Source organism: Fistularia commersonii, chromosome 6 (genome assembly GCF_037954325.1).
Source record: "Fistularia commersonii isolate RoL2024-O1a breed Wild chromosome 6, RoL_Fcom_v1.0, whole genome shotgun sequence".
NCBI classification, from domain to species: Eukaryota; Metazoa; Chordata; class Actinopteri; order Syngnathiformes; family Fistulariidae; genus Fistularia; species Fistularia commersonii.
Window position 1 is genome coordinate 14793126 of NC_141289.1, and position 26252 is coordinate 14819377.

Here is a 26252-nt window from a genome sequence, read left to right on the forward strand (position 1 = left end):
AGCATTGTTATTGAACAAAATCAAACACAGGGGAATGGACACTCGCAGAGGAGGTCATATCATCTAGCACAGTTGCAATTCGCAATTCGAAAACAACAATTTTTGTGCCACAATATATAGTATTTTGTTATCCACAATGAAAAAAAACTCAAATGGACCGCCCTTTTGTCTGCATCACCAACAGCAAGGTCTGTTGCCATAGTTACATATGATAGAGGGCGAGACTGTTCACGTGACCCAGCAAGATGGCGACTACAATGTTGTATGGATGTGAATGTAAGTACTCCGTATCATTAGCTAACCGTTACACTGGAAAACCAGTGGTTTTCTTGAGATTATTAGAAGCCATTGGGCATCATGTTTAATTGTACAGCTAAATAGATATCGCCCCAACAGTGTGACATGGTAGAATACACGCCAATTCTGTTCCTTCCGTAGAACAGTGGGCAACTAAACTAACGCTGACCGAACCCGCTAACATTAGCTCTCGCAGTCTCAGATGCCGCCTAGTCAGTTGTTGTTACACAGCTTTGTTACACTCTCTTATCCGTGGACTACAGTTAAACTTCTTCCGCTTCTTCCTGGTTTGCCTATTTTCTTTCAGGAGTTTTTAATAAGCGGGTCCGTATTGCTGGGAATTTTGGATCTGCTTCTTTACTGTTCATCATATCACAGGATCGAGATGGCCCTGAATGTGTTTGGTGAGCAATATCATACCAATGTTGGCCTACATTTATTTCATTTGTGGGTTTATTTCAATTGTTTGTGACTGACACTTTGATGCGTTAAGGGGTGATCCATAAGGTGGGAGACACCCTGCCATCACCATCACAGCAAAAATTTAGTAAGAAAAGTCATAAAAATTACAAAATCAATATACTCACTGTGTTTATTCAAGTGAAATGAGTTTGTGTTTATTAGTTTATTAATAGTTTATAGTTATCAATATAATATACTTTTACCATATTTTACCTACTACGTCACAGATAGACCAAACATTATTCCTCAACTAAAGTTTGATATAAAATTATTTTTACATTATAGTTAAATATATGATTTTTTTTTTGATGAAGCACACCTAATAACATAGGATTTGTTTCAAAAAAATTTAAGTCAAATTGTTGTTTTTTTTTCACTCTAAGGAGCTTGCATTATGTGCTTTAAAATTGAAAAACAAAACAAAGTATTCAAGCACCCTACGAAAACAAGGTGTCATTAGGACCACATTATAAGAGATTATTTAATCAACAAGCAATCAGTCATGTGACTAATATTTTTAAGCATTGATCCACAGGCCACTGGGCTTATATGCAATCTTTACATTTTAATTGCTAATATCTAAGCCTCTATCCACATAAAGAAAATCCTTCACAAAAATAAAGGTCTTGAACAAAGCAAAAAATTACACAAATTCCGTGATGAAAATAAGCACTTATCAAAATATTTCTTTATTTCAACATCATACTTGGATGTAGTCTCTATCAGCCACAAACACTGAATGTCTGCCCATGGTATGTCTGCTTTCTCAGTTGAGTGTCTTGTCTGTGAGGACCCATGTTTAAGATGGCTTGTGAGACACATGCCAGAGGAGGATTTTGAGTTATTTTGAAGACAGGATACCAGGGCAATGCGTGTGGAATAGATAACAGTTGGAGTGTTGAACACAGAGTACAGCAAGGCAGGAAACGGGCTGTTAGTTTTACCCGTATTGAGAACATGAATGACAGTGGCCAAGGGATAAACTTGAGATGCCTACTTATCATAGATGCTTAACCTGTTTTTTTTTTTGTTTTATTTTGTTTGTTTAATTAAGAGCTAGTAAAAGACAAACTCTCAGTTTTGCGCTTGGCACATAAAAAGAAAAAAATGTTGATCGTAGGAATGCTGCAGTCGGATGCAAATTTTTGTGTTTAAATGGCAGCTGTTTTACTTTAATTTTGTAATTTAACATTCTGAGGAAAAACAAGCATTTGTATTTAAATTTAGAATGGAAGGAAACTGTAATCATCATAATCTTAGTTAAGAATTTTTCATAGAATTATTAAGAGGCTGGCCAAATTTCACCCGAGAGCCTGGAGCTAGAGAAATGTTGCTTCTATCACCATCTGGTGATGCTCTTAGTTATAATCATTCTAATATTAATGTCTGGTTTGTTGGTGGTCTGCTTCAGTTGAAGAAGACATGTTAAACACAGATGCTTGTATCTAATAAGTAAGCAGAAAGGCAGACAGAAAGATCATCGCTCCAAAGATAATTTACTGCCAGTCCATTTAACTTAAAAACATGAGTTAAAGTTTTACAGCCCGTATGCTACATAAAGTTTATTTATGTCACCGAGACATTATTTGTGCCCAGTTGCTGTGGAGCAAATCCTCATCAATCATTCTGATATTGCATTGATATGCAGGAAAAATAAAAGAAAATATTGTAATTTCATTCCAGGTTTATTTCAATCTATATCATAAATGAAGAATGACCAAGAGAACAAATAACAAATCACAGTTGCTATAAAAGGTGCGGCAAATGTCACACTTATAGAAATAATTCAGTAACCCAGCAGACTTACAGAGAATATTAGCAGTTACTAACATGCAATTGACACAGAAAATGTAAAAGGAATGTGCACAAAAGCCGCTAACGAATTAGGAGAAGAAAAGGGGGCTGTAAATGGTCCTTCCATTTAGATCATTCATATACAATTGGCCATTATCCAATAAGGAATCAGGATGACCTCATCATAGATGTCAATCCTTTCAGACTGAGCTCGAGGTATCCTGATAAGGGCGCAGCACTTTTCATCCTTGTTAAATCCATGAACCTGTCTCACCAACTGTAATGCATTTTGTTATTTAGTAGCAGGATTGCCCAGTATTTTCAATCTCATTCTATGATTTTCAATATCATTTTCCTTTTGGTTTGTGAGTCATTAAGTACATTGAGGGAAAATGTAATGGGTTTTTATTTTGCTTTTGTTAGGGGGGGAGTTGTTTTTTTTAAATGTTATTGTCAGTGTGAAGGATGTTTCACACTGCTTCACACATTTATCGGATCTCCCTGAATTAAATCCATTTGTGCCCCTTAAAATATTTACAGTCCCTTGTCTCGGTCACACAACATGTTACCCCAAAGATTAAGCCCCAAAGCCTCTGGAAATTAGTTAAAAGACAAACATCAGTAATAATAATAATACCCACTAATTTAGCATAATAGTGTCTTTTAATGCATATTAAATGTGTTTTCATGCCTGCAGTATACTTCTATTGTGTTTATCCACTACACCTTGACGACCGCCCTGTGAAATTTTATTATCTCTCATGAAACCTGTCCATAGTGCTAAAATGGTTGAGGATCGCTAATCTAATTAGTGTCCAAGCAAAAAGGTCCTGGGACTGCATATATTGCAATGTGGCTAGAGTGAGCTTACTGCATTGTCTGAGGTTTGAGATTCAGGAGTCTGATCGAAGTTGCTGGCCGAATCTGATACTCCACCCTTTCTACATCCAGTTCTGATCTAGAAAACAAATTTTTACATTTTTAAACAATCTATTTTGCCTCAGAAATTGACTTAATTATTTTTGTGATCATGGGGAATGCCGTGACTGTCACATTCAAAATCAGATCGTGAAATAAAATGAGATATCTATCTATCTATCTATCTATCTATCTATCTATCTATCTATCTATCTATCTATCTATCTATCTATCTATCTATCTCTCTCTCTCTCTCTCTCTCTCTCTCTCTCTCTCTCTCTCTCTCTCTCTCTCTCTCTCTCTCTCTGTCTCGGTCTCTCGGTCCATCTGTCCATCTGTTTATGGATAAAGGTCTATGTAAAAAATGCCAAGTGGCAGATAATAAAATCTGCACTGTCACAGAGTGTCCAACAGTGGGAGCTGTGGCAAAGTAAATTTACTTCTGAGTCACAACTCTTGTTTAAATCCATGTACTTTCTCTTCCAGATCATGATGAATACAGACCACCTGTGTGGAAGTCCTACTGTGAGTATCGAGAAATGTTTCCTTGAATTACAGAGGGTGATTTGCTATCCTAAAATAATGAGGAGAATAAAATGTGAACCTTCTTAGAGAAATTATCTTGAGTACTAACAGCAGTATGTCTATTAATATAGTGTACCAGCTCCAGCAGGAGGCGCCTCACCCACGCAGAGTCACCTGCACGTGTGAGGTGAGAATATACTTTGTCAAGTGAGGCAGCCTACTTTTTCACCTAGCTGTCTCAGTGCTAGATCAGTTTGACAATGCCTAAAAATATGGTAAGAGCTCCTCAAAAATACCATGTTTTTTCAGTGTGTTTGGAAAACATCATCCCTTTTTGTGATAATGAAGAGTTTGTGCAGAACATTTAAATATATAGTAAACCCTCGTTTATTGCAGGAGTTACGTTCTAAAAATAACGCGCAATAGGCGAAATCTGCGTAGTAGTCAGCTTTAATTTTTACAATTATTATAGAATATTATAGCGAGGGTTTACTGTATTCAGGTAAATATCAAAAGGGATTAGACAAGATGTAATTTCATGAATTTCATGTTGAAATTATGGATTATATTTGTCATTTCAACTTGTGAGGATCTTTTCAGTAAGTACTCATGTTTTCAGCAGAACAAGTACAACTGTCAAGTTATAGCTTGATCTGTAACTTGTTATTCCTGCATGCACCAGTGATCTCTATTTACAAGTTATGTCCAGAAAACATTCTGTAATATAATAAACCCCTGATATTAGAAAAAAATCGAACCTAACTGATTCTTGATGTCCTTTACCAATATCTGTAATTATCTCTCATTAAAACGTGTTTTTGCATTTTATACATTTTCAAGGCCATACCTGAAAAAATTAACTTAAAGTTATGAACCAAAAGTAATATTTGACACTCTGTGACATTTAGAGAAAAGAATGATGAAAATTGACTAATAGTTTGACGTAAATCACGCAAAAAGGGTGTGGAAACCTTTCACCACCAATCTACCAAAACTGATGAACCAGCATTGGGGAAGGCACCACCAGCTGTGTGTGTCCATGAGGGGAATGTCTGGGATTAAAGATTGAGAGCTGTGTTGTCCTGGTAGACGGTTCAATGCCTCTGTGCATTGAAGGTATATGAACATCTGTTGGGTTTTGGGTCCCAGCTCAGTCAGTTAGTGGGTGCTGACCTAGTTATTTGCAGTAGATAGACTGAATAAAACCCCCCCCCCAGCCCCCTAGCACCCGGACTGAGAAATCCCATGGTCATGGAGTTAGTCAAGTACAAATGAATCATCATAAGCAATACCAAGAAACATTTTGAATATATAACATCACATTGCCCAGGTCTAATATAGACCAAAGACTTGGAAAATGATTTTCTTTTGTCTTGGACTACAAGTTGCACTTTCAAGAAAGTATATTAAGCATAAGTCATGCATGTTGATACCATGCATGGCTTCCTGATAGGCCTCAGAGCCATATTGGTGGCTATCCAGGCATAAACATGCCTGGTTGCCCTAAACATTTTTTTTTCTTTCTATGCAACTATTATGGTCATTTATCATTCAGGCAGTCATTCTCCTATTTTTAAAATTGTTGAAATTAAGTATCTTTCCTGACACCCCACTACAGAACACATTCACCCATAGCATCCACATTAAAATTCGCTCTTGGGTCTTTGTGGATTTATTGACTTGACAGCAGTTTCCTTGAGAACAACAGACTGTTCAGCACTCAGCTTTTCATCTGACTCATACAGTATTTTACCCCCACACACACACACACATACACACACACACTCACATCGAGGTTACCAAGCAGGGTTTGTGATCATGTTTCAAAAAGTCACTGTCATTTGACAAAAGTACACTTTTATTGTTGCCAGCATAATGATGCATCGTGCATGACTTGATTCGAGGTTCAGGGTTACCAAGTGAACACTTCCTGTTAAAATCAAGAATCATTAAGCATACTTTCAACAGTGACATTGTTGCTCCTAAAAATTATTTTGTAAGTAGGTCATATTCTGCTGGGTGTGATACAGAAATTGGTACCGTCTTCGGCATTTCATTATATATACACTGCTCAAAAAAATAAAGGGAGGACTTAAAAAACACATCCTAGATCTAAATGAATGAAATATTCTTATGAAATACTTTGCTCTTTACACAGTTGTATGTGCTGACAACAGAATCACACAAAAATGATCAATGGAAATCAATTGTATCAACCCATGGAGGTCTGGATTAGGAATCACACTCAAAATTAAAGTGTAAAAACAAACTCCAGGCTGATCCAACTTTGATGTAATGTCCTTAAAACAAGTCAAAATGAATCTGTGTTGCCTCCTGAGTGGACACTGATTTCACAGAAGTGTGATTGACTTGGAGTTACATTGTGTTGTTCAAGTGTTCCCTTTATTTTTTTGAGCAGTATATTTATCTTTTTCCTTCAGGTGGACAACAGGCCAAAACACTATGGAAGAGAGTGAGTTGCCCTTTTTATTTTCACTGTCATCAATATTCAAAATCTAATGGTTGGTGTTACATTGTCTGAGCACTACATTGTCTGAACTACACAGCAGATATCTATCCATCTATTATATACCACTTATAATAATCTTTGAATAATCTCTTATTCACCTAAACCAGTTTCCTGAGGGATTTTTTTTTGTTATTTAAAAATGATAGCATGGTTTCAATTCAGTCTGAAAAAAAGATATTTACAGTATTTGCTCTTTTAATGTCAAGATACCATGGGATGATTTCAAGGGAAGAAGCAGACCAGTTACTGAGTCAGGCTGAAGGCAGCTACCTCATCAGAGAAAGTCAGAGACAGCCTGGCACTTACACACTGGCTTTAAGGTAGGTTTGTCAATGAATAGGCCATGTATGCTGATGAAATTGAAATTTCATTCTTTTTAAAGGTAGAATCTGAATATCTGAATATATGTCATGAATTTCTTATAAAAGTAACTGCTTCAAAAAGTATGAAATGTTGAATTCATAAAATTGTGGGTAGAAAAGACATTTTGCAGAGTTAGATATTGTTTAGAGTTGCAATTCTTAAACATGTCAACTCATTCATGTTATGTATTTATATTTATTTTTTGAAAAGTATGTAGTCATTTTACAAGGTTTGTAATTGATGTCTTTGTGGCGCTATTGTTCAGTTGTTAACTGAAGGGTTGGTGGCTCACCCAGGGACGACTTTAAAATTGTTACTTTTTTGGCAGCTTGGCTCACGTGGTAAGAGACTTACCTTAGAACTAAATGCTGCTGGTTCAATTCCCAACCTCCCTGAAGCCTGTTGAACTCTTGTTGATTAAGACACTGAATTAAGACACTGAACGGTTCCCCAGGCGCCGCGAAGCAGCTGCTTTCTGCTCATGGTCCATCGCTGATAGGTTAAATGCAGAAAACAATTGCCTGCAAGTTATGAATAAAAAAATTGAAATAGAAACATTTCAGACTTAAACTGCAAATATATTGTATCATTATATTTCTATCATTGCTGGGTCTGTATATTAATTGATAAACAACAAGTAATCATAATTAAGATGTCCATTTAAAGTTTTTGAAATCGCTGCTTATTTACACTCCTCAGCAAAAAAAAATTAAAATAGAAACATTTCAGTCTTAAACTGCAAATATATTGTATCATTAAAATTCTATCATTGCTGGGTCTGTTTATTAATTGATAAACAACAAGTAATCATAATTAAGATGTCTATTTAAAGTTTTTGAAATCGCTGCTTATTTACACCCCTCAGCAACCCTGTGTTCCCTATTTGCTCATAAAGCTGTGAAATAAAAATTCTCAAATCTTGGCAAGTTATTTTAGATTTGTAGTTGCTGATAGAATTTTGTTTCTCTACTTGTAAGTCCCCTGAAAGCAGGATCTAGATGTCTTCATACAACTATACAATCCTGCACAGGTCTGTGTGACAAGGTGAGGTTGGGGGAGCTTTTACATCCACAGTAGGAGAATCTTATAAAGCAGACTTGTCATACATTCAGATCCTAGGTGCTAGGACATGGGATAGTTTATCCCTCAAGAGGTAGCCTATGATATATACATCATCTGTGAAGTCACGTGGCCCTACATGCTGAGCTTCCCCTCATGAGGGGTGATGGAAGAGGAAGGTGCAGTAGTTTGTGATGGTCGTGCCCTTACAGTTATAGTATTGGCATGTATTTGTGTAGTGGGTCCTCTTTGTCCTACTCAGTTCAGTTGAATGCCAGCCATTTGCTTCTCAGAGTAGATGTCATACTTTAAAATGAGCGCAAGGCTTAAATTAAAAGTGGAGCACAGTTTGGTTTTGGGTCAGTACACTCTATTCATAGTCATGTCAGTCTTCTACCTGCCCATGTTTCTCTCTTCTCACTTTCTTTTTCATCCCTGTGATCATAATTGTATTCTATAAATAATCCTTTGTGAACTAGGGTCCCAGGCTGGATTGGAACGAAAGGAAAGGTTGGATTTTGGGTTAATGATCTAACAAACCTGATGGTCTCATTGTGATCCACTGAGGAGTACAAAATGTGTTGGCCCAATTCAGGAACTGTCTGGCAGCAGTTGTGTTATTGTCTTGTCAATGAGATGTACTGTTTTAGCTGTTTTTCTTGTTCATTGAAACTTTTTCTTCATTGATGTTCCATATCCATCCATTGTTCCAATTATGTCCATTTCTTTTAGAGGCCCAAAGTTTTGTACACTGTACAATGTGCATAGTCTGATAGAACATCACTGCTTCCCTTTGTTACATTGCAGTTTTTCGAGCTATGCCTCCCATTCCTTCTACTCTGGGAATGAGAGGCTATATGGGAGGAATCAAATCTTAGTTTTCGTAATGCAACTCCCCTGCCTCCGATCTCTGCAGCTCTCTCCAGATGTTACTGCTTCTCCATTCAGTGTGTCTGACATACACACGTTAACACATTTCCCAGGATCTTTACAACATTATTATTTATAATGTTAAAATAGGGTGTTGTGATTATGAAGGATCCTTAAGATCCATTGAATCACATTTTAACCACTGTGGCTGTACAGCAAAAAACTATTGTGCTTAAAATTACCCATATTTCTAAGTCAAGATCAGGATGAATGCAAAGATGTACCATACAATGTTTTTCTTTTCCTGACACATCCCTAGTAACTTGTATTTATGCCGACAATAAGGTGAGTTTTATTGTTAAGAAACAATGAAGCTCTTTTTGAAAAACTGAAATATCAAATATTTTCCTCAGATCTCCTTTCCTGTTTTACTTACCAGGTTTGGGAACCAGACAAGAAATTTCCGCCTCTACCATGACGGGAAACATTTTGTGGGAGAGAAGAGGTTTGAGTCCATCCATGACCTGGTCACAGACGGACTCATCACTCTCTACATTGAGACAAAGGTGTGTGGTTTTGTGTGCCCATCCCCTGTGGCCTCCCTTCTATTCATACCTTATGTTTTGTCAGTTTTTTCTCTTGAAGCATTGAAGCGTTTCCATGTTGTTGTTGTTGTTGTTGTTTGTTTAGATCCTCTGTGTGTGTGTGTGTGTGTGTGTGTGTGTGTGTGTGTGTGTGTGTGTGTGTGTGTGTGTATGTGTGTGTGTGTGTGTGTGTGTGTGTCATTATGTCATTAATGATAATTTCTACAACTTTATGCATGCTATGATGAATCATTATTGTCCAGTAGAATAAACCTCACGATTGTCTTGATCTCTGCATGTGTACTTCATTATGTGAATCCTCAGATTCCTTAAAATCCTGTACAAAGGCAGAAAATTTGCCTTCATTGTGTTTGTACAGATCTGAGTATGGTTCCGTTCACAGCCATCTAGTGTAGACATACCATTACCAGGAGCTCATAAACATTCTTAGACACAAAGTTTGTAATCTTAAATTACCTGAATTATTTTTTTAAAGAATTTTGATTAAATCAACAAAGCTTAATAACAATAACCCTCTCCTATGTCAGGCAGCAGAATATATTGCTAAGATGACCATAAACCCCATCTATGAGCATGTGGGCTACACCACCCTGAATCAGGAGCCCACCTTGAGGAAACATCTGTCCCATAGCCCTGAGGCACCCGATGGAACTGCTGCAGCCAAAAACAACCACAATGCAGAGGAGAGGGTGAGAGAGCTCACATCTTTGGTTTGTTACTGATTTCTAATGTAATCATTAAGAACATTTTTTTCCTGTCTTTCTTTCGGGTTTTCCCTTCAGAGGTCACCACATTGAATCGACCTTCTTCATCTAACACTATTCTCTATATCCTCCTCTGTCAAACCAACTTAATTCATATCCTCTCTCACTACGTCTCTTTGGTCTTCCTCTAGACCTCTGCCTGGCAGCTCCAATTCCAGCATCCGTCTACCAATATAATCACTTATCGTCCTCTGTACATGACCAAACCATCTCAGTCTGGCTTCTCTGACCTTCTCTCCAAAACATCTAACATGTGCTGTCCCTCTGATGGATTCATTCCTGATCCTATCCATCCTCATCACTCCCAAAGACAACCTCGACATCTTCATCTCTGCGACCTCCAGCTCTGCCTCCATACAGCATTGCTGGTCTCACCACTGTCTTGTACACTTTTCCTTTCATTCTTGCTGTTAGTCTTCTATCTCATAGTACCCCGGACACTTTTCTACACCCATTCCAATCAGCTTGAACCTGTTTCTTTACCTCTTTTCCAGACTGTCCATTGCTCTAGACTGTTGACCTTAAGAACTTGAAATCCTCCAACTTCTTGATCTCCTCTCCCTGTAGCCTCTTCATTCCACTTCTGTCCCTCTCATTCACACACATATATTCTATCTCAACCAATCTTCATTCTTCTCCTTGCATACCTCTACCTCTCCAGATTTTCCTCAACTTGTTCCCTGCTTTCACTACAGATCACAATGTCATCTGCACACATCATGGTCCATGGAGATTCCCATCTAACCTCATCTGTCAGCCTGTCCATCACCACTGCAAACAAGAAAGGGCTCAGAGCTGATCTTGATGTAGTCTCACCTCCACCTTGAACTTCTCTGTCACACCTTACGCACACCTCACCACTGCAAAGTTCCCTTTCCACTTCCCCATCACTCTTCTAGCATATTTCAATACATTACCCTCTCTATTCTCAATCACCTAAACCTGCTGTACATCCATTCCATCGCTATATCTGTTTTGCCAATCTGTAAGTCATTCTCTCCCTCCTTACTGTCCAACCTCGCATACAGGTCCATCATCGCCCTTTATTTGGCCTTTGCTACCTTTACATTATGCTGTATCTCCCTTTACTCCTGTTTGCTCTCTTCAGTCCCCTCAGTGTCCCACTTCTTTACTAACTTCTTTCTCTGTATATACTCCTGTTCTTTTTCCCTCTACCACCAAGGCTCCTTATCTACTTTCCTTTCAGAAGTATACTTCCCTGATCATATTAGCTGTAGTTTTCCAGTCATCTGGAACCTCCCTCACCACTCAGAGCCTTTCTCAACTCCTCCCTGAAAACCACACAATTCTCTTCCCTTTTAAACTTCGACCCCTTCATTCTCTGCTCTGCCTTCGTCCTCTTCCTCTTTCTTGTCACCAGAATTTATCCTTCAAAGCCACCATCCTAAGCTGTTGGACCACACACACACACTACTTCTTTGCGGTCACTGATCTCCTTCAGATAACATTGACTATACAAGTTGTACTCTACCTGCGTGCTCCTACCCCCGCTCTTATAGGTTACCCTATGTCCCTGTCTTTTCTGGAAAAAAGTATTCACTACAGCCATTTCAATCCTTTTTGCCGAGTCTACCATCTGTCCTTCTGTTTTCCTACCCTGGATGCCATGGCTGTCCATCACTTTTTTTGTCACCTCTATTGCCTGCACTAACATGTTCATTGAAGTCTGCCCCAATTACCACTCTCACTTCCGGAGAAATTCTGCATCACTTCGTCTAACTCACTCCTCTTACTCACATCCCATCTGTGGGGCAAAGCCACAAACAACATTGAGCATCACACCTTCAGTTTACAGTGTCGGACTCATATGTCTATCTGTAACGGTTTTCACCCCAAGGACATTCTTAACAAACTCCTCATTCAAGTTAAATCCTACTCCATTTCTCTTCTTGTCAATATCATGACAGAACAACTTAAAACCTGCTCCTAAGCTTCTAGTCTTTCTACCTTTGCATCTTGTCTCCTTGACAGAGTATATCCACCTTCCTTCTCCACATCATGTCATCCAATTATTTTAGCTTTTCAATTTAGCAATTTAGCTTTTCCTGTCACTGTCCCAATATTCAGGGTCTCTTCCCTCGGTCCCAAACTCTTGCCTTTCTTCTTCTCTCTCTGCTTCCAGACACACCGTCTTTGTCTCCTTTTTACTACTTCAATAATTTTTCCTCCACTGTTATTTTGATTGTCATTGGAAGCGTTTTGATTGAATTCTGTGATGTTTTAATGACACTTTGCCTGCAAATTTTTTGAGTAAGTACCAACTGTCATGGACAGAGTAGAAAAGACATTCTAATGCTTCATGACACGTCAAAGGTTATTAGATACCTCATCTAAAAAAAGTGTAAAACATTTGTCTTGCACATTTATGTTAAAACATAACAATATCAAAAAGCTCTTTTATGAGAGTTATATGTACAAAAGCCAATAAAAACTAAGGTTTTGTTTTAATAAGAGAATCCGCATGCTAAAACCAAAGGGTTTTCTCAAAACCAGTTGCTAGATTATCTTAGATTCTGAATGTTAACACGATTTTGACCAAGGAAAGTTGCTGTATAGGGAATCAGGATTAGAAGGATTTCAGTTGAGAAAGGTTGTGAAGAGGAGGATGGATGCAGATGAGAGGCAGCCTCTAGCCAAGGGCTCTGCAGTAAAATTACATAACAGCAGCTTGCCTGCAGAAACCCGATCTCTCCAGAAATTAAAATTGTTGACTAAGTTGTTTGTTAGAGATAATTAATTTTCTGTCCATAACACCAATGGCTTACATGAGGCTCTTTCTCCAGAATGGAGATACTTCTTTCTTAGGGGTTTTAAAAGTTGGAGAGTTTTATAGGTCTTTGGAGTTAACTCATTAGGTGATACTTAATGCAATTCTCAGATGTTCAGCGTGTGTGTGCATGCTCACACTCCATGGGCGTCTGTGTATTTATAAGATGTGGATGCTGCAGAATGGCAGTGACACATACAGTAAGACGTATGTGTTTCTGTTTTTATTCAGAATAGTAGGCAATTTAATAACACATTTTTGCTTCTCATTCTGATCATTTCAGGTAATTTGCTCCAGTTTTGTCTGTCTTACTTTCTAGTCGTTGTTGTTGTTGTTGTTGTTGTTGTTGTAGCTTGTGGTTGATATTTAGATATTTTACCTGGTAAATTCAGACAGTTTCAATACAGTACATCATTGTGCGCCATGCTTATCTGCTATAAACTCCTAAGGCTTTGCATGACCTGCAATGCATGACCACAAGGACTGCACCTCATACATCAATGTCCATGCTTCTGTAAAATGGGGGTGGTCCCTGGTATGTGTGTGCATTTATAATTGGGAGGATTTGCAGACAAAGCAGTACTGCTGTGACATTGATGGTGGATGTGGCTCTTGGAAGGAAGACTCCAGAATTGCATATTTTAAATGTAAATAACACTATTATTGTGGTTTAAACACACTTGTTGTCCCTCTGATAGTGATAAATACAAATAGTGGCAGTGAACTTTTCAAATATCATTCAATTCGATTTTTTGATGATAGTTTTCACACAACTATTTGCTATTTTCAAAGTTATTGCTTGATTATTTTTTAGTTTTTTTTATTTATTATTTTTAATATAGTCCTGCTGTTCGTTTGTTGACAAATACTCATCGGTAATCCAAAATTAGGTTGCTGCTTGCAGGCGGCACTTTACCAGAAACCAACTGAGTGTACCTCTTGAGTGAAAATTACACCCTAAACTGCTGTTACGTAACACTATTGATTTATTGTAATTAAGATAAGGTAACTGAATATGTTAAACGAGGCTTTAGAACAATGGTTGCTAATGTATTATTTACTGAGCAGACAAGTGCTCAAAAGTATCATCCAAGTAAGAATGGCAAGACAAGAGAGAAAAAGCAGGGCAGAAAGTATGCATAAATTAATCGAATATTAGTTGCGTTCCATCTCATTCTGTTGGTCCCTCCCGGGATGAATGTGTTGAAATGATTGGTGATGAAAAACAGGACCTGGTCTCTCCTTATTGGTTCATTCTCCTCTCAGTGTGACCTGCTAAATTCATCCACCACTGCACCATAGCTCTCCTTTGCCTTGCTTACTCTCCTGTCTCTCCCTCTCTCTACTTTTGTCACTCCCTCCCCTCTCCTTTAGTTCTGCCTAGTGAGTCTGTAGTGGAGGCGGATTAGCACACACGCGCACACGGACACACACACATACACTCAGCCATGTGGGCTGACGTGCTTGCCGACACCAGACCGAGAGCTCGGTGTTCACATACTGAATCATCTCTTCAGCCTGGTGGATTTTGTGCGCGCACCCTTCAAGAAGTGAAGATTCATGAAATCATATGAACTGAACGTTTTTCTCTTCTGGCAGATTAATTATTTTCAGCCTGGCTGTTTTGTTTTGGGATTTTTGTTTTGTTTTTTTCCCTAAAGAACTGGAATCACTTTGAAAATGTCCATCAGCGCAAGTTAATCTAATTGGCTGGGTTTGTTGGGGGGAGGGGAGGGGCATTATTTGCTGAGAGCGCAGGATTGGTTCTGTGACAGCTCCTGGTTTTTGTATTGAGAAATCCTTCAAACTCTCTTTGTTTACAAATCCTCTTGTTATTAATTCTAATACTATTTTTAGTGTAGCATTTCTCTTGTGGTTCTTTGCTGCTTGATTTTTTGAATAGGCTCTAATCAAAATCAGCATTTTATTTAACTTTCATTTTAGTCAAGGTAGGGTTCAATTCCTATCAAAAAAAGGTTCCATAATGCCAAGCCAAGAGTCATTCATTATTAGGAGAGGTAAAAAGAAATCAGGCAGGAAAGCTGAGAAGAAGTCAAGTCCGAAGGGTTCTTTGTTTACTGCTGCTCTCGGTCTGAGTGCCAGCAGCGGTTCGATTCCCTCACTGCCTGTCTCTAGCAGCACCCTGGACCAAGTTTCAGGGACCCATCTCATCCGAACACCAGCCCCATCTAAACCTACCTCCCCTGCCTCCACCTTTTGGCAACCAATCAGGTCTTTTGCCCTTTCACAGCTCACATCACTGGTGCGGCGAGCAACTCTGAGGGAGAGCGACCTTACACCCAAATATGAGAAGGTCCACAACTTCAAGGTGAGACTCCTGCCTTCTGTGTATGCATGTGTGTGTAGATAATGAGACAGAAATGCTTAATCAGCTAGCAGTGTTTTATTCGCTCGGAGAGCCCTGAATGAAGGGAAGGGAATATGAATGTATATTCATATTCTCAGCTTTGTTTGGTTCTATCCTTAAAAAGTTTCAAATAAAAAAATGGAGCCATCCATTAAACATTAAAAAAAGACAAGAGGTCTTTAGTGTGGAGTCTAAAGTTCATAGCAACAGCCTAGAATTTTGGCAGACTGCACAATGATGGGCACACAGTGACACACACCACAGTGATAAGAAGGACGTTATTTGCATTTCATAATGTAGAGATTTAACTTGCCGCCATACTTTAATGGCCTTTGAGCTCTTACATTATTTTTTATCATTCTTTTGTCCTGCCATGGAGTCAATTATGAAGATAACTTGTGGTTTTCATGAATACTCAACCAAATTGTGGTTCTAATTTTTCTCTTTTTCTCTGCTTTGCTAAAATGCAGTATTTGCATTTTTGACATATTGTATTCCTCTGTTCATTCTCTGGCTTTGTCCACATATTTGTACTGCTTTTTGAGTCATTAAGAACAGGGGCTCCTGAAAGTCTCAGACCCTGACATCCATTCACCCAACGAGCTCACTCGTTATACTTGTCACATTAAATGCTGCCACTGTGTTTTGATTGTGGTCCAATTAAATTAGATTAATTTTTGATCCCGCTCAATAGATTTGTTACTAATTTTATTAATATCACCTCCTTTCAATCTGTGTCTCCCGACCTCCCTCTGACTTAGATGTTTTGTTTTACTGTTCTCTGTGATCAGGTTCATACATTTCGGGGGCCCCACTGGTGTGAATACTGTGCCAATTTCATGTGGGGTCTAATTGCTCAGGGAGTCAAGTGTGCAGGTAAATTAGCCATCCATTATTGTTCAAATTATTAAAACATTTTCTTATAGCATTTTTTCTTTCTACATGTCATACCTAACTGAACCATGAAACCATGGCTCCTAAATGAAAACAGTAGACTTAAGCTAGTCACTTTATTGTTGAACCTTTGGTGTTCTGTGGAGTTAGATGTGAAAAGGATTTTATTTCATGCCAGAGAACACACTGTCACTGTGATAGTTAATGTGTGTTACTGTAATACACTTACCGGTACATTCATAATCCCCTTTTATCACCTGATAAATTTCTAGGTGGCAGGGTATAATTCACATTTTGGTAATATTTACATTACATGCATTACAAACTTGAAACCATTGAAAATTTTGTGGTTCCCACTGTTTGTTTAAATATTGTCATTGACTGCTTTACACAATTGGAATTTTGATGGGCCCTGTCATTTCTTGATGATTTTCAAGGTAATTTCTTGTTGAAACCAGAGCTTCTGAGTGTCCTACCATCCAACCAAAACATCAGCACAGATTAACATAAATTAACTCAGTTGATGACTAATATCTACAGTCATTTCAATTACATAACCCCCTCATGTCTCTTTTTTATGTCAGACTGTGGGTTGAACGTTCATAAGCAGTGCTCCAAGGTTGTTCCAAATGACTGCCAGCCAGACCTGCGACACGTCAAGAAGGTCTACAGCTGTGACCTCACCACATTGGTCAAAGCCCACAACACCAAGAGACCCATGGTGGTAGACATGTGCATTCAGGAAATCGAAGCCAGAGGTGAGATAAAGAGTGATCGTGTATGCTTCTGAGTCACATCTTATATAACGTTGACAAAAAAAAAAATATCCGTGAATTGCTTGTTGCAGAGATTAGAGGGTGAAAGAGCAAACACCCACAGGACTGGAATCATGTGGATGCTAGATATGTGTGTTTGTCAGCTCCTATTCACAGATGGTGAAATGCTGTATCTGTTTGGAACAGCGTTATGTCTCCTGTTCCTCCCCGTAGGATCTGAGTGATCATAAAAGAGCTGTCTTTATTTATCCTGATTCAAATCCTGAGCAGTGATGAACCCATTTTGAAGTGAGAGAACATGATTGGAGTAACAGACACAGCAGAATCTGTCCCCAACTTTTGCCTCCCACCTTTTTTTTTCTTTTGGTCTTTAACCCCAATCTGTTTCCCTGTATTACTTTGTGTGCTTTCTGTTTCTCATAAGAAAGAATTTTATTGTACAGGGAAACAAGTTTCCTTACTATGGATATGGCAATAAGCACTTTGAATCATTGAAACAATCTCAGCAGTGCATCCCAGTAAATTGCCATTCCAATTTTATCTTCACCTCCCCCTTTCCTAAAACATGTCCTGTAAAGAAAAATTGTATGGAAAAAACTTGCAAACAAAAAATAGCACCAATTAGAGGGGAGAAGTCTTCATACTTAAATAATCAAAGAAAATTTTGCATTCAGCTGTAGCAAGCTAAACCAAAACCTTTTGAACCCTGCAATCACACAATGCTCAGATCTTACTAAATCAAGTGAGTAATTCTTTTACTCTCCTTTTCTCCTTTTCAAGGACTCCAGTCGGAGGGATTGTACAGAATATCAGGCTTCAGTGAGCTGATTGAGGATGTCAAGCTTGCCTTTGATAGAGGTGAGTTGACAAAAACTGGGTAAGCATTGATCCAGCTCCTCACTGCCTTGATGAACTTTCATCACCTGATGCGGAATACCTGAACCATGTCCCCGACAACTGTTTTGTAGTTGATTAGACTCTCATTTTTGTTGAGGGCCGGAAGAGACCCTTTTTGACAAGGACTTAATTTTGCCACTCATCACATTCTTTTCTTTCTTAAGGGACCCCTAACAGTTTGTCCATTTTGTTTGGATTGATGTATTGACTTGCTCGACAGATGGAGAGAAAGCAGATATTTCTTCTAATGCCTATGAGGATATCAACATCATCACTGGAGCCCTCAAGCTCTATTTTAGAGAACTCCCTATCCCTCTCATAACATACGACGCCTATCCACGCTTCATAGAATCTGCAAGTAGGTCGCGCCATAACTCCCTTTGTACATAAAGTGTAAAATGAATGGAAGGTACTTCTCAGCCAGGCTGAGCGATTTGGAGTTACAGCAGGTCCTGTATTTTATTTATGAGTAACCTGAGACATTTCTATCTTATTATGAGATTGTTCTCTCTTAATTTGAATGTGAGGTTTGAATATTGTAAAATGTACTCAAGATATAAGATCATCAAAAACATTGTATGTACACTGTGCTCGTTGCAGAGATCGCAGACCCAGAAAAACGTCTGGAATCGCTCCATGAGTCCCTGAAGCTGCTGCCTCCAGCTCATTGCGAGTCATTACGATACCTGATGGCTCATCTCAAGAGGTACAAACCCACAAGCATGGGTATTTTAACTCTGTCCTTGTTTAATCTTGATAAATTAATCTCCAGCCTGTAGTGCCGCTGTTTCTGAGACAGCAGGTTCAGGACCACTGTGCCCGCCCAGTGCACTGAAAAGTCATGCGCTTGCTTGTTTATTTCACAACAGAACAACTCAGGTTAAGGCAGCAGATATCCAATATCTAAAACTGCTCTCTTAAGGCCCCCGGCAACCTGTTACAACTTGGTGCTTTTTATTTTGGCAAGAATGCAGCAGTTGCACTTGAACAGAGTAAAAGAAGCATAATATTATGAGGTGGTAGACATGTTGTGTATGAACACTGATGTGATTTGTTAGTACCTAGTGCTTCATCCAACTAAACACTGTACAAAAACACTTAACTGAAATAAGCATTTTGAAAATAATTCAGACTAGTGTATGAAAATCTTTTGCCTCAATTCTTTTGTTTATTCAGAAAACCTGCTTCCATCTCTTGTCCTCTCATCCACTATATCACTTTGCCCCCTCCTTAATCAGAGTAACGCAGTATGAGAAAGAGAACCTCATGTCCAGCGAGAACCTGGGCATCGTCTTTGGGCCAACACTGATGAGAGCCCCCGAGTTGGATGCGATGACTGCCCTTAACGACATCCGATATCAGAGACTGGTGGTAGAGTCACTCATCACCAACGAAGATGTGTTATTCTGAGAGTCAGGACAAAGCTTTGTTTCCCCTTGTAGAAAGTGTTTCCTGATTTGGAGAAAATAACTAGGAAATATGCCAGATACTTGTCATTTGTAGACAGGAAGGATACAACCTATACATGTGGGTGGCTCTGGTAAGTCAAAACCTAGAATGACTTTGATTGATGCAGCGGATTGAAGGTTGCACCGTTTCTCTACATTTCTAGTGTAAAAGGCAAAGCTAGTAAAAAAACTTGAATCTTTAATGTCAATGCTGTAATCATGGTCATTTGAAATACAATAAGCTGCTCTCTATCATACAGAAAAAGTAATGGTAGCATTGTAGTGGCACTATTTTGACAGTAATGCTGTGGGATCCCTTTTATTTAATTTTTTTCCCTGACCTCTTTGTAAACATTATGCTAAGTGGCATATTACATGATCTATACTCGAATTCGATTTTGGAAAATATTTAGGCTGTATAGGTAATATTGCCACAGAAATTAGATAATCACTCACAAAATACTCCCAACATTTTCAGTATGGGATTCTGATTTCAAATTAGTATAACTACCAGGAGAGTAGCTTGTAGCTCAAGTAACATGTTGCAACTGGTAGCATTTACTGCATATTTCCATGGTTTTGAATTGTAATGTTAGAAGTGGGAAATAAGTCGTCTCCAACATTTATATGCTCAAGTAAAAAGGCAGAATGCAGAAACCAGTTGTCCTGAAAATAGAAATTGGGGGTAATAGTAAGTAACTCATAATATCCGTATGTGTTTAATCAACCATAGCAAAATGTCGACTGGTCTGATGTCATAAAAAATTTGAAAAACTACACCAAAAATGTGTTTTTAATCCATGCAATATTATAAACTTATAATTTTATTCCTGTGTATGACAGGCAGCCATAGCAAAATAACATCATATGGTATTGTCTTATAATTTATGATTAATGACAAGAATTTCCAACCTGGTTAGTCATATGCAGCAAAAGTCCTTTAATTCCTACAACAGAGAGAGAAGGCAGTAACATTTTTAAAGTAGACAGCTGGATGAATGAATGAACTGAATGAGGGTGAAACATACATCTTCATTTTTCTCGATGGAACTTCAGTGACTTGGACCTATTGTCTTTTCTCTTCACCCTCTGCCCCCCTCGTGCTTCTGTACTGTACTGTTGACAGAAATTTACTAACACGGAAATCTTACACTAACAACGTTGTAACAACAACAATCCCCGCCTCATTTAGTCACCATATGTCTTTGTAGTTTTCCTGCTTTGTATTTGCACCAAATGCATTCCCTTAATGACTACATTTACATGGCTTCATTTTTTTTTTCAAATAAGACAATTTTCTAAATTGGGTGCTAACCTACGTTTCTTTCACATTTTACAGATGCAGAGCTACATTGTTACTGGTAATTTGGTCAGTAACACTTTTGAAAAATGTTAACTTTACAAACTTAATGATAACAATTTCCCTCAAAGTACTCTTTATCTTTTGTAAACAAATCAGAAGCCTACTAAGAATACTGCAAAAGGAAGATGTGTAATTAAAATTCATTGTCTATAATGCACTTTAGTGATATTGTCAACATTTTAAATACCCCATGTGTATAATTTGATTATTGCTTACTCTAGCAATGTTCTTAATTTGCATAGAGTCATCTAGTATGGTTTTAATGAACATCTTATTAACAGTATTGTCTAATTAAGGTTGCTGTAGAAATTCTTTATTCCATGTAAGTGTAGTCACAGTCTGCAGAAATACTCTACTCTGCAGTCTGTTTTCTTCACCCGTCTGCCTTGCCTCCAAATGTGATAACCTCCTTTTTAGAGGAGTAAGCTTCAGGACTCTGAATGACCATCCTATAACAGGAACGATGGGACACCTGAATAATAAATTTAGTTTGCCGCTAATTGAAAACACTATTTCAGCACCAGATGTCTGCCCACACTTGGGGCAGTGGAGCTGACAAACTTTGTAGTTACCCAATATAAGCAGCATTAATCTGAGATTACACCAGGGGCAGACGGTAAGAAGAGGAACACATATGACTTGAAACATGAAATGCGTTGTGACTTGAAGCTGTGCTTTTTTTGTTTGTTTCTTTTGATGTGAAAAGCAGTATTGTAATTAAGCAGTGTTGTGAAGCTGATTTTGAAATATAAGATCCATTAGTATCGCACTAATTGATCACGTAATCAAATCAAACAAGTCATCAAATTTAAAAACATCATTTAGTCTGAAATACATTTGTTTCATTTGTCAAAACTGCAACGCCCAAGACAGGGATGTATCAGTAAAAGATCTATTTTGTTTATTCAAACTGACCTGGCTACCTTCTGGTTTGTTTTTGTTTTCTCCCCCCATCAGAAAAAAGACAAAATTTTATTTTGCTTCAAATTGATTGCCATTCATATGTGTTTTTTCTAATCCATCAAGGCCAGAGACTGATTTGTATATTAAAGGATTTACTTGCTGTGATGATTTGAAAAATGTCTGATTTGAAGAAAACAGTATTATTTGCAGGGCGATAATGCTAATTGTTTAGTATGAAGGAGCATATTTGCAATGTTTTTTTTTTTTTTTAACTTGTGCCATTTTGAGGTGTAGAACTGATGCCTTCCGCTTTTACTCAACCTCTGCCAGCACAGAATATGACCACCCTATTCCTTTCTACCCCCATTTCTGTCGGGGGTCACTAATCAACTAATGCTTGTGTGCTTCATTTGCAAAGTAGACTCCATAAACCTTTTCACAGAGCAAAGGCAGAGTTTTGGTTTGTAAAAAGACAATAAAAAAAAACTGCACCCATGGCAGGCTGGGTGTTGATCAATGGTTGTATCATAAAAACTAATATGTTTTTCTAACGAATCTTTGTTCTTCATGTATTTCTTTTGTGTTAACTGTTTTGTTACCTAATCACTGGGCAAAATGTTACCTTGTTGATGTAATTACCATCAGCCTGGCCCAGTGACAACTTGTCAGCCTTCAGCTATTTGTGACCGTTTTGGGCATCATGAAATGTCTTTTTTTAATATATTGTAATTGCTGTAAAATATTTTCTATATGGTTAATGCATGGTGAAAGTAAATTATTAAATATGGCTTTCAGTAGGCACACGTCTCATTTCTTTTTATTTCTTTTCAACTATGTGTGAGTTAGCATTTAATTGAATGTGAATAATGATGCATCGCAGGATGTTAAAATATTGATTTCTATTTAAGTTTAAATGACGCCATTTGCAGGCAAAGACTACATGATACTTACCTCGATTGAGAGGGAGCTTGAACTTCGTTCTCATGTTATGATGCGTTAATAAGTCAATCAGCAATAAAAGAACCCTGAATGGGCCCTGGAATACCGACTCGTCTGTTTTCCTGTTGTTTACTGCTCTCCAGTAGACAGATAAACTCACTATGATCAAATTTGACTGTCAGCACTTAACAGTCAAAGTGCGTTAATTCATTAACATATAGCGTTGACAGCATGTAAGCTCTTGTGTGTTGGGTACGATTTATAAAATCGAGTATGAGTAGGAAGGATCACGCCTCGTTGGCGCAGTAGGCAGCGCGTCAGTCTCATAATCTGAAGGTCGTGAGTTCGAGCCTCACACGGGGCAGATATTTTAATCCTGTCTTCTTTTTCTTATAATCAGTACATTGAGTTAATTCCACGATAATGCCTTGTGGACCATGTGATCTTCTATTTAATATACTTTTCGACTTATTTGTCTTTGTTCGCCTGCTTCTTTATGGAATCAACACAGAAAATCAGCCGTCTCCATGCAACCATATTCTCTGTATCTCTTGAATAAACGAATAAACATTATGTCCATTGCATCTACGAATCTCCTCTTCGAACTCCCAACTTCAGCATTATTCAAACCATATCTTCACTATCTTTTTACATGTCCAAACCATTTCAGTCTGATTTCATCCCCAGAGCATGCACTGCCCTTACAATGACCAAAAGACAGCAGGCAGAATAGAGGTTGCAGAGATGAAGATGTTGAGGTTCTCTTTGGGAGTGATCAGGATGGATAGGATCGGGAATGAGTCTATCAGAGGAAAAGCATATGTTAGAGGTCCGAGGAAGACCGAAGAGAAGATTTATGGACGTAGTGAGAGAGGATATGAAGGTAGTTGGTGTGAGAGTGGAGGATACAGAGAGTAGGGTTAGATGGAGAAAGTTGACTCGCTGTGGCGACCCCTGAAGGGAAAAGCCGAAAGAAGAAAAAGAAGCATGCACGGCCCTGTGATGGACTCAATCCTGATCCTTATCCATCCGAGTGGCAGCTGAAGAAATTCAGGTCCGGTTGAATTCAAGAATATTCGAGAACCTGCATAGAGAGGTGTTTACCTTGGATTCTTCATATACACCAAAAGTTTCAGTGCTTAATGTGCCCGGCTAGCTCAGTCGGTAGAGCATGAGACTCTTAATCTCAGGGTCGTGGGTTCGAGCCCCACGTTGGGCGCTATCTTTTGTCTCAATTGAACATCACACTTGCAACTTCCAGTGTAATATTCTGTGAAAATGTGTCTATACTGTCAGCATTATTTGGATATGTGTTCTCCACTACAATTGTTCAACATGTCATCTGAAGCTTTACCCACGCTGTGTAAAAACTATGTATTAAGCTGTGTCAACCTGCAGGTTCCCTTGTCTGGGGAAGAGACTGTGTTGTTTTTGGCATCCAGTAAGGGAAAAACTCTCAGTGTCGGGTCTGATTTGACATTAGACAAAGCAATAGACATTGCGTGTTCTCACGAAATAGCACAGAGCCAAATGAAGACGTTTGCACGAGGCAACAGTGAGCAAGCCGTGCATACAGTCAACCGGCAACCACAAAAGGCAGCACCATGGAAACAGCGCAACTCATGAGGTCATGGCGGCGTAGCTAGCTTCAAGTCAGATGGATATAAAAAAGTTCCACAACTCATGTGATTACTGTGGCAATAAAGCACACTCAGCATGAGATACATGTCCATATTGGTAGATGGATGCTGGAATGGGAGCTGCCAGGCAAGAGGTCTCGAGGAAGACCAAAGAGAAGATTTATGGACGTAGTGAGAGAGGATATGAAGGTAGTTGGTGTGAGAGAGGAGGATACAGAGAATAGGGTTAGATGGAGAAAGTTTTTGCAGTCTGCCTTGTTTGTCTAAACAAAAGCAGAGTCAAATTCAGATTAGACACTGGTGCCTCAGCTAACGTAATTCCTATAAGCACATTTAGAAAGCTAGGAATACAGCACACACTGCAAATGTCGCCCTGTCCCCTCTATGGTTACGGAGGTGGACAGTTAGCTGTAAAAGGCAATGTCAATGTTGAATGCCAATAAAGAGCATGTCAGTAATGGAAGAGTTTCTGACGTTTTCACAGGAAGAGGTCTTTTTCCTGGTGAGTGCACCATCCATATTGACCCTAATGCGATGACAGAGATCCGCCAGCCGAGGCGTGTTCCCATTGTTCTGCGTGTTAAAATAAATAAGTCAAACGTGCATTGACCATTAACTATATTTCCCACAATTCATGTTACCCACGAAGTGATGGCATCCCGCCATTAGATTGCAGTGTATCCACATCGATGCAATTTTCAAGTGTAAATGGAAAATACCAACAGGCTGTTACATGAAAAATGGGAATGCATATGTATCATTTTGGATATTAATGAGTAATAAATTCACAGTGATTTAACAGTAAGGAGTAGCTACATTTATTTTACATTACATAAGTGAATGGGACACCTGTCATATCTTCAGGAATTGGTCAAGCCACATGTCCCTGCCATGTCCCTACTTCTTCACCAAGCACTACCCTACTAATCACACTTACAACCCTCCCCCTGCCCCCAAAATAAGCAAAGAAATGAATGTCTGTATGATGGATGTAAATCTGTTTTCCTTCGTTTATGTGTATCAATGCATTGGTGGTTCAGTGGTAGAATTCTCGCCTGCCACGCGGGAGGCCCGGGTTCGATTCCCGGCCAATGCAAGACAACCTTTTGTGAACTCGATGGTCCCTATGGTATTCATAGATTGTTTATATCGTGACTACAATGATGAACGTAAACCCACTTTGTACTCGTATGAGTTTAATAAATGCTTTATAGACTTATATTATGCAAAGCGGCTTGGTCTGTGGGACGATAAATCCACATTTCACGTAGAACTCCCGGTAATGTCTGTTAAATTTTTCCCATTCCTTGTTAGTTGAAGGCTCTTCTGTCTCTTCCCCAGACCATTTCCCCTTCGAAAAGAAACTTTTGGTCTGACGTCTGTGTTTTTAATCATTTTGCTAGCTTGTGGGTTACATTTTTGGTGCGCAACGAGATGGGATCGTGAGATTCCGGTGATTTTTCAAAATAAAAGATATATCCAAATTAAGATTGTTCAGACCGAGATAATCGCTAACGGAAATAAATGATTTCTTGGGCGGCCCGGTACCGGTCCACAACCCGGGGGTTGGGCTTTAACGTGGCGTCAGTCCTTTTGAGGAGCCGGAAACGGAACAATTGGATGAAATTGCTTTTAACTGGCAAAAAAAATATTCGGTGAGCAAACGTAGGGTGGACAGGGTAAGGTGAATGAGTCCTTGCTTGTACACACACTGACTTTTGACTGACTGATCCTCAAAACCATTATAACAGGCTCGTAATACAATAATCAGAATATACCTGCTATAAACGAGCCTTGAGTGTACTTAGCTAAGACTTATACGATTTCAAAGTGATTCCTGAGAGCCTCGTTGGCGCAGTAGGCAGCGCGTCAGTCTCATAATCTGAAGGTCGTGAGTTCGAGCCTCACACGGGGCACTGTTTTTTTGAACAAATCCCTTTTAGAGTGTCAAGTTGCACAAAAGTGGACAGTCCTAACATTGGTCTGTAATTCGATGGCCACCTTCAATGAGTAATTGAATTGATTAACATATATATTACAGCGAGTCAA

The 26252-nt window shown here is 38.7% G+C and overlaps 1 protein-coding gene and 4 non-coding genes across 5 annotated transcripts; all 5 read left to right on the forward strand.

Annotated features, from left to right (window-relative positions):
- The first annotated feature begins 244 nt into the window (after positions 1-244).
- On the forward strand, positions 245-20465 carry LOC147233474 (N-chimaerin). The gene is made up of 15 exons (XM_086148319.1): positions 245-276; positions 605-701; positions 3958-3996; positions 4128-4183; positions 6438-6469; positions 6733-6846; positions 9258-9384; positions 9951-10112; positions 15227-15304; positions 16135-16219; positions 16822-16995; positions 17794-17871; positions 18131-18268; positions 18511-18616; positions 19149-20465. The coding sequence occupies exons 1-15, from the start codon at positions 265-267 to the stop codon at positions 19318-19320; spliced, it is 1470 nt and encodes a 489-aa protein (XP_086004445.1). The 5' UTR covers positions 245-264; the 3' UTR covers positions 19321-20465.
- A 2389-nt stretch (positions 20466-22854) lies between these two features.
- trnam-cau (transfer RNA methionine (anticodon CAU)) lies at positions 22855-22927 on the forward strand. The gene has a single exon. It is a non-coding gene; the product is annotated as a tRNA-Met (tRNA).
- Positions 22928-23709: 782 nt separating this feature from the next.
- trnak-cuu (transfer RNA lysine (anticodon CUU)) lies at positions 23710-23782 on the forward strand. Its single transcript has one exon. It is a non-coding gene; the product is annotated as a tRNA-Lys (tRNA).
- A 1446-nt stretch (positions 23783-25228) lies between these two features.
- Positions 25229-25299, forward strand: trnag-gcc (transfer RNA glycine (anticodon GCC)). Its single transcript has one exon. It is a non-coding gene; the product is annotated as a tRNA-Gly (tRNA).
- Positions 25300-26046: 747 nt separating this feature from the next.
- On the forward strand, positions 26047-26119 carry trnam-cau (transfer RNA methionine (anticodon CAU)). The gene has a single exon. It is a non-coding gene; the product is annotated as a tRNA-Met (tRNA).
- Positions 26120-26252: the final 133 nt, after the last annotated feature.

Excerpts from the sequence above, each read along its gene's own strand:
- LOC147233474 (XM_086148319.1), top strand. Across the intron at positions 6,470-6,732 it reads CCAAAACACTATGGAAGAGA|ATACCATGGGATGATTTCAA; the intron begins GTGAGTTGCCCT and ends TTTAATGTCAAG. Across the intron at positions 6,847-9,257 it reads ACTTACACACTGGCTTTAAG|GTTTGGGAACCAGACAAGAA; the intron begins GTAGGTTTGTCA and ends TTTACTTACCAG.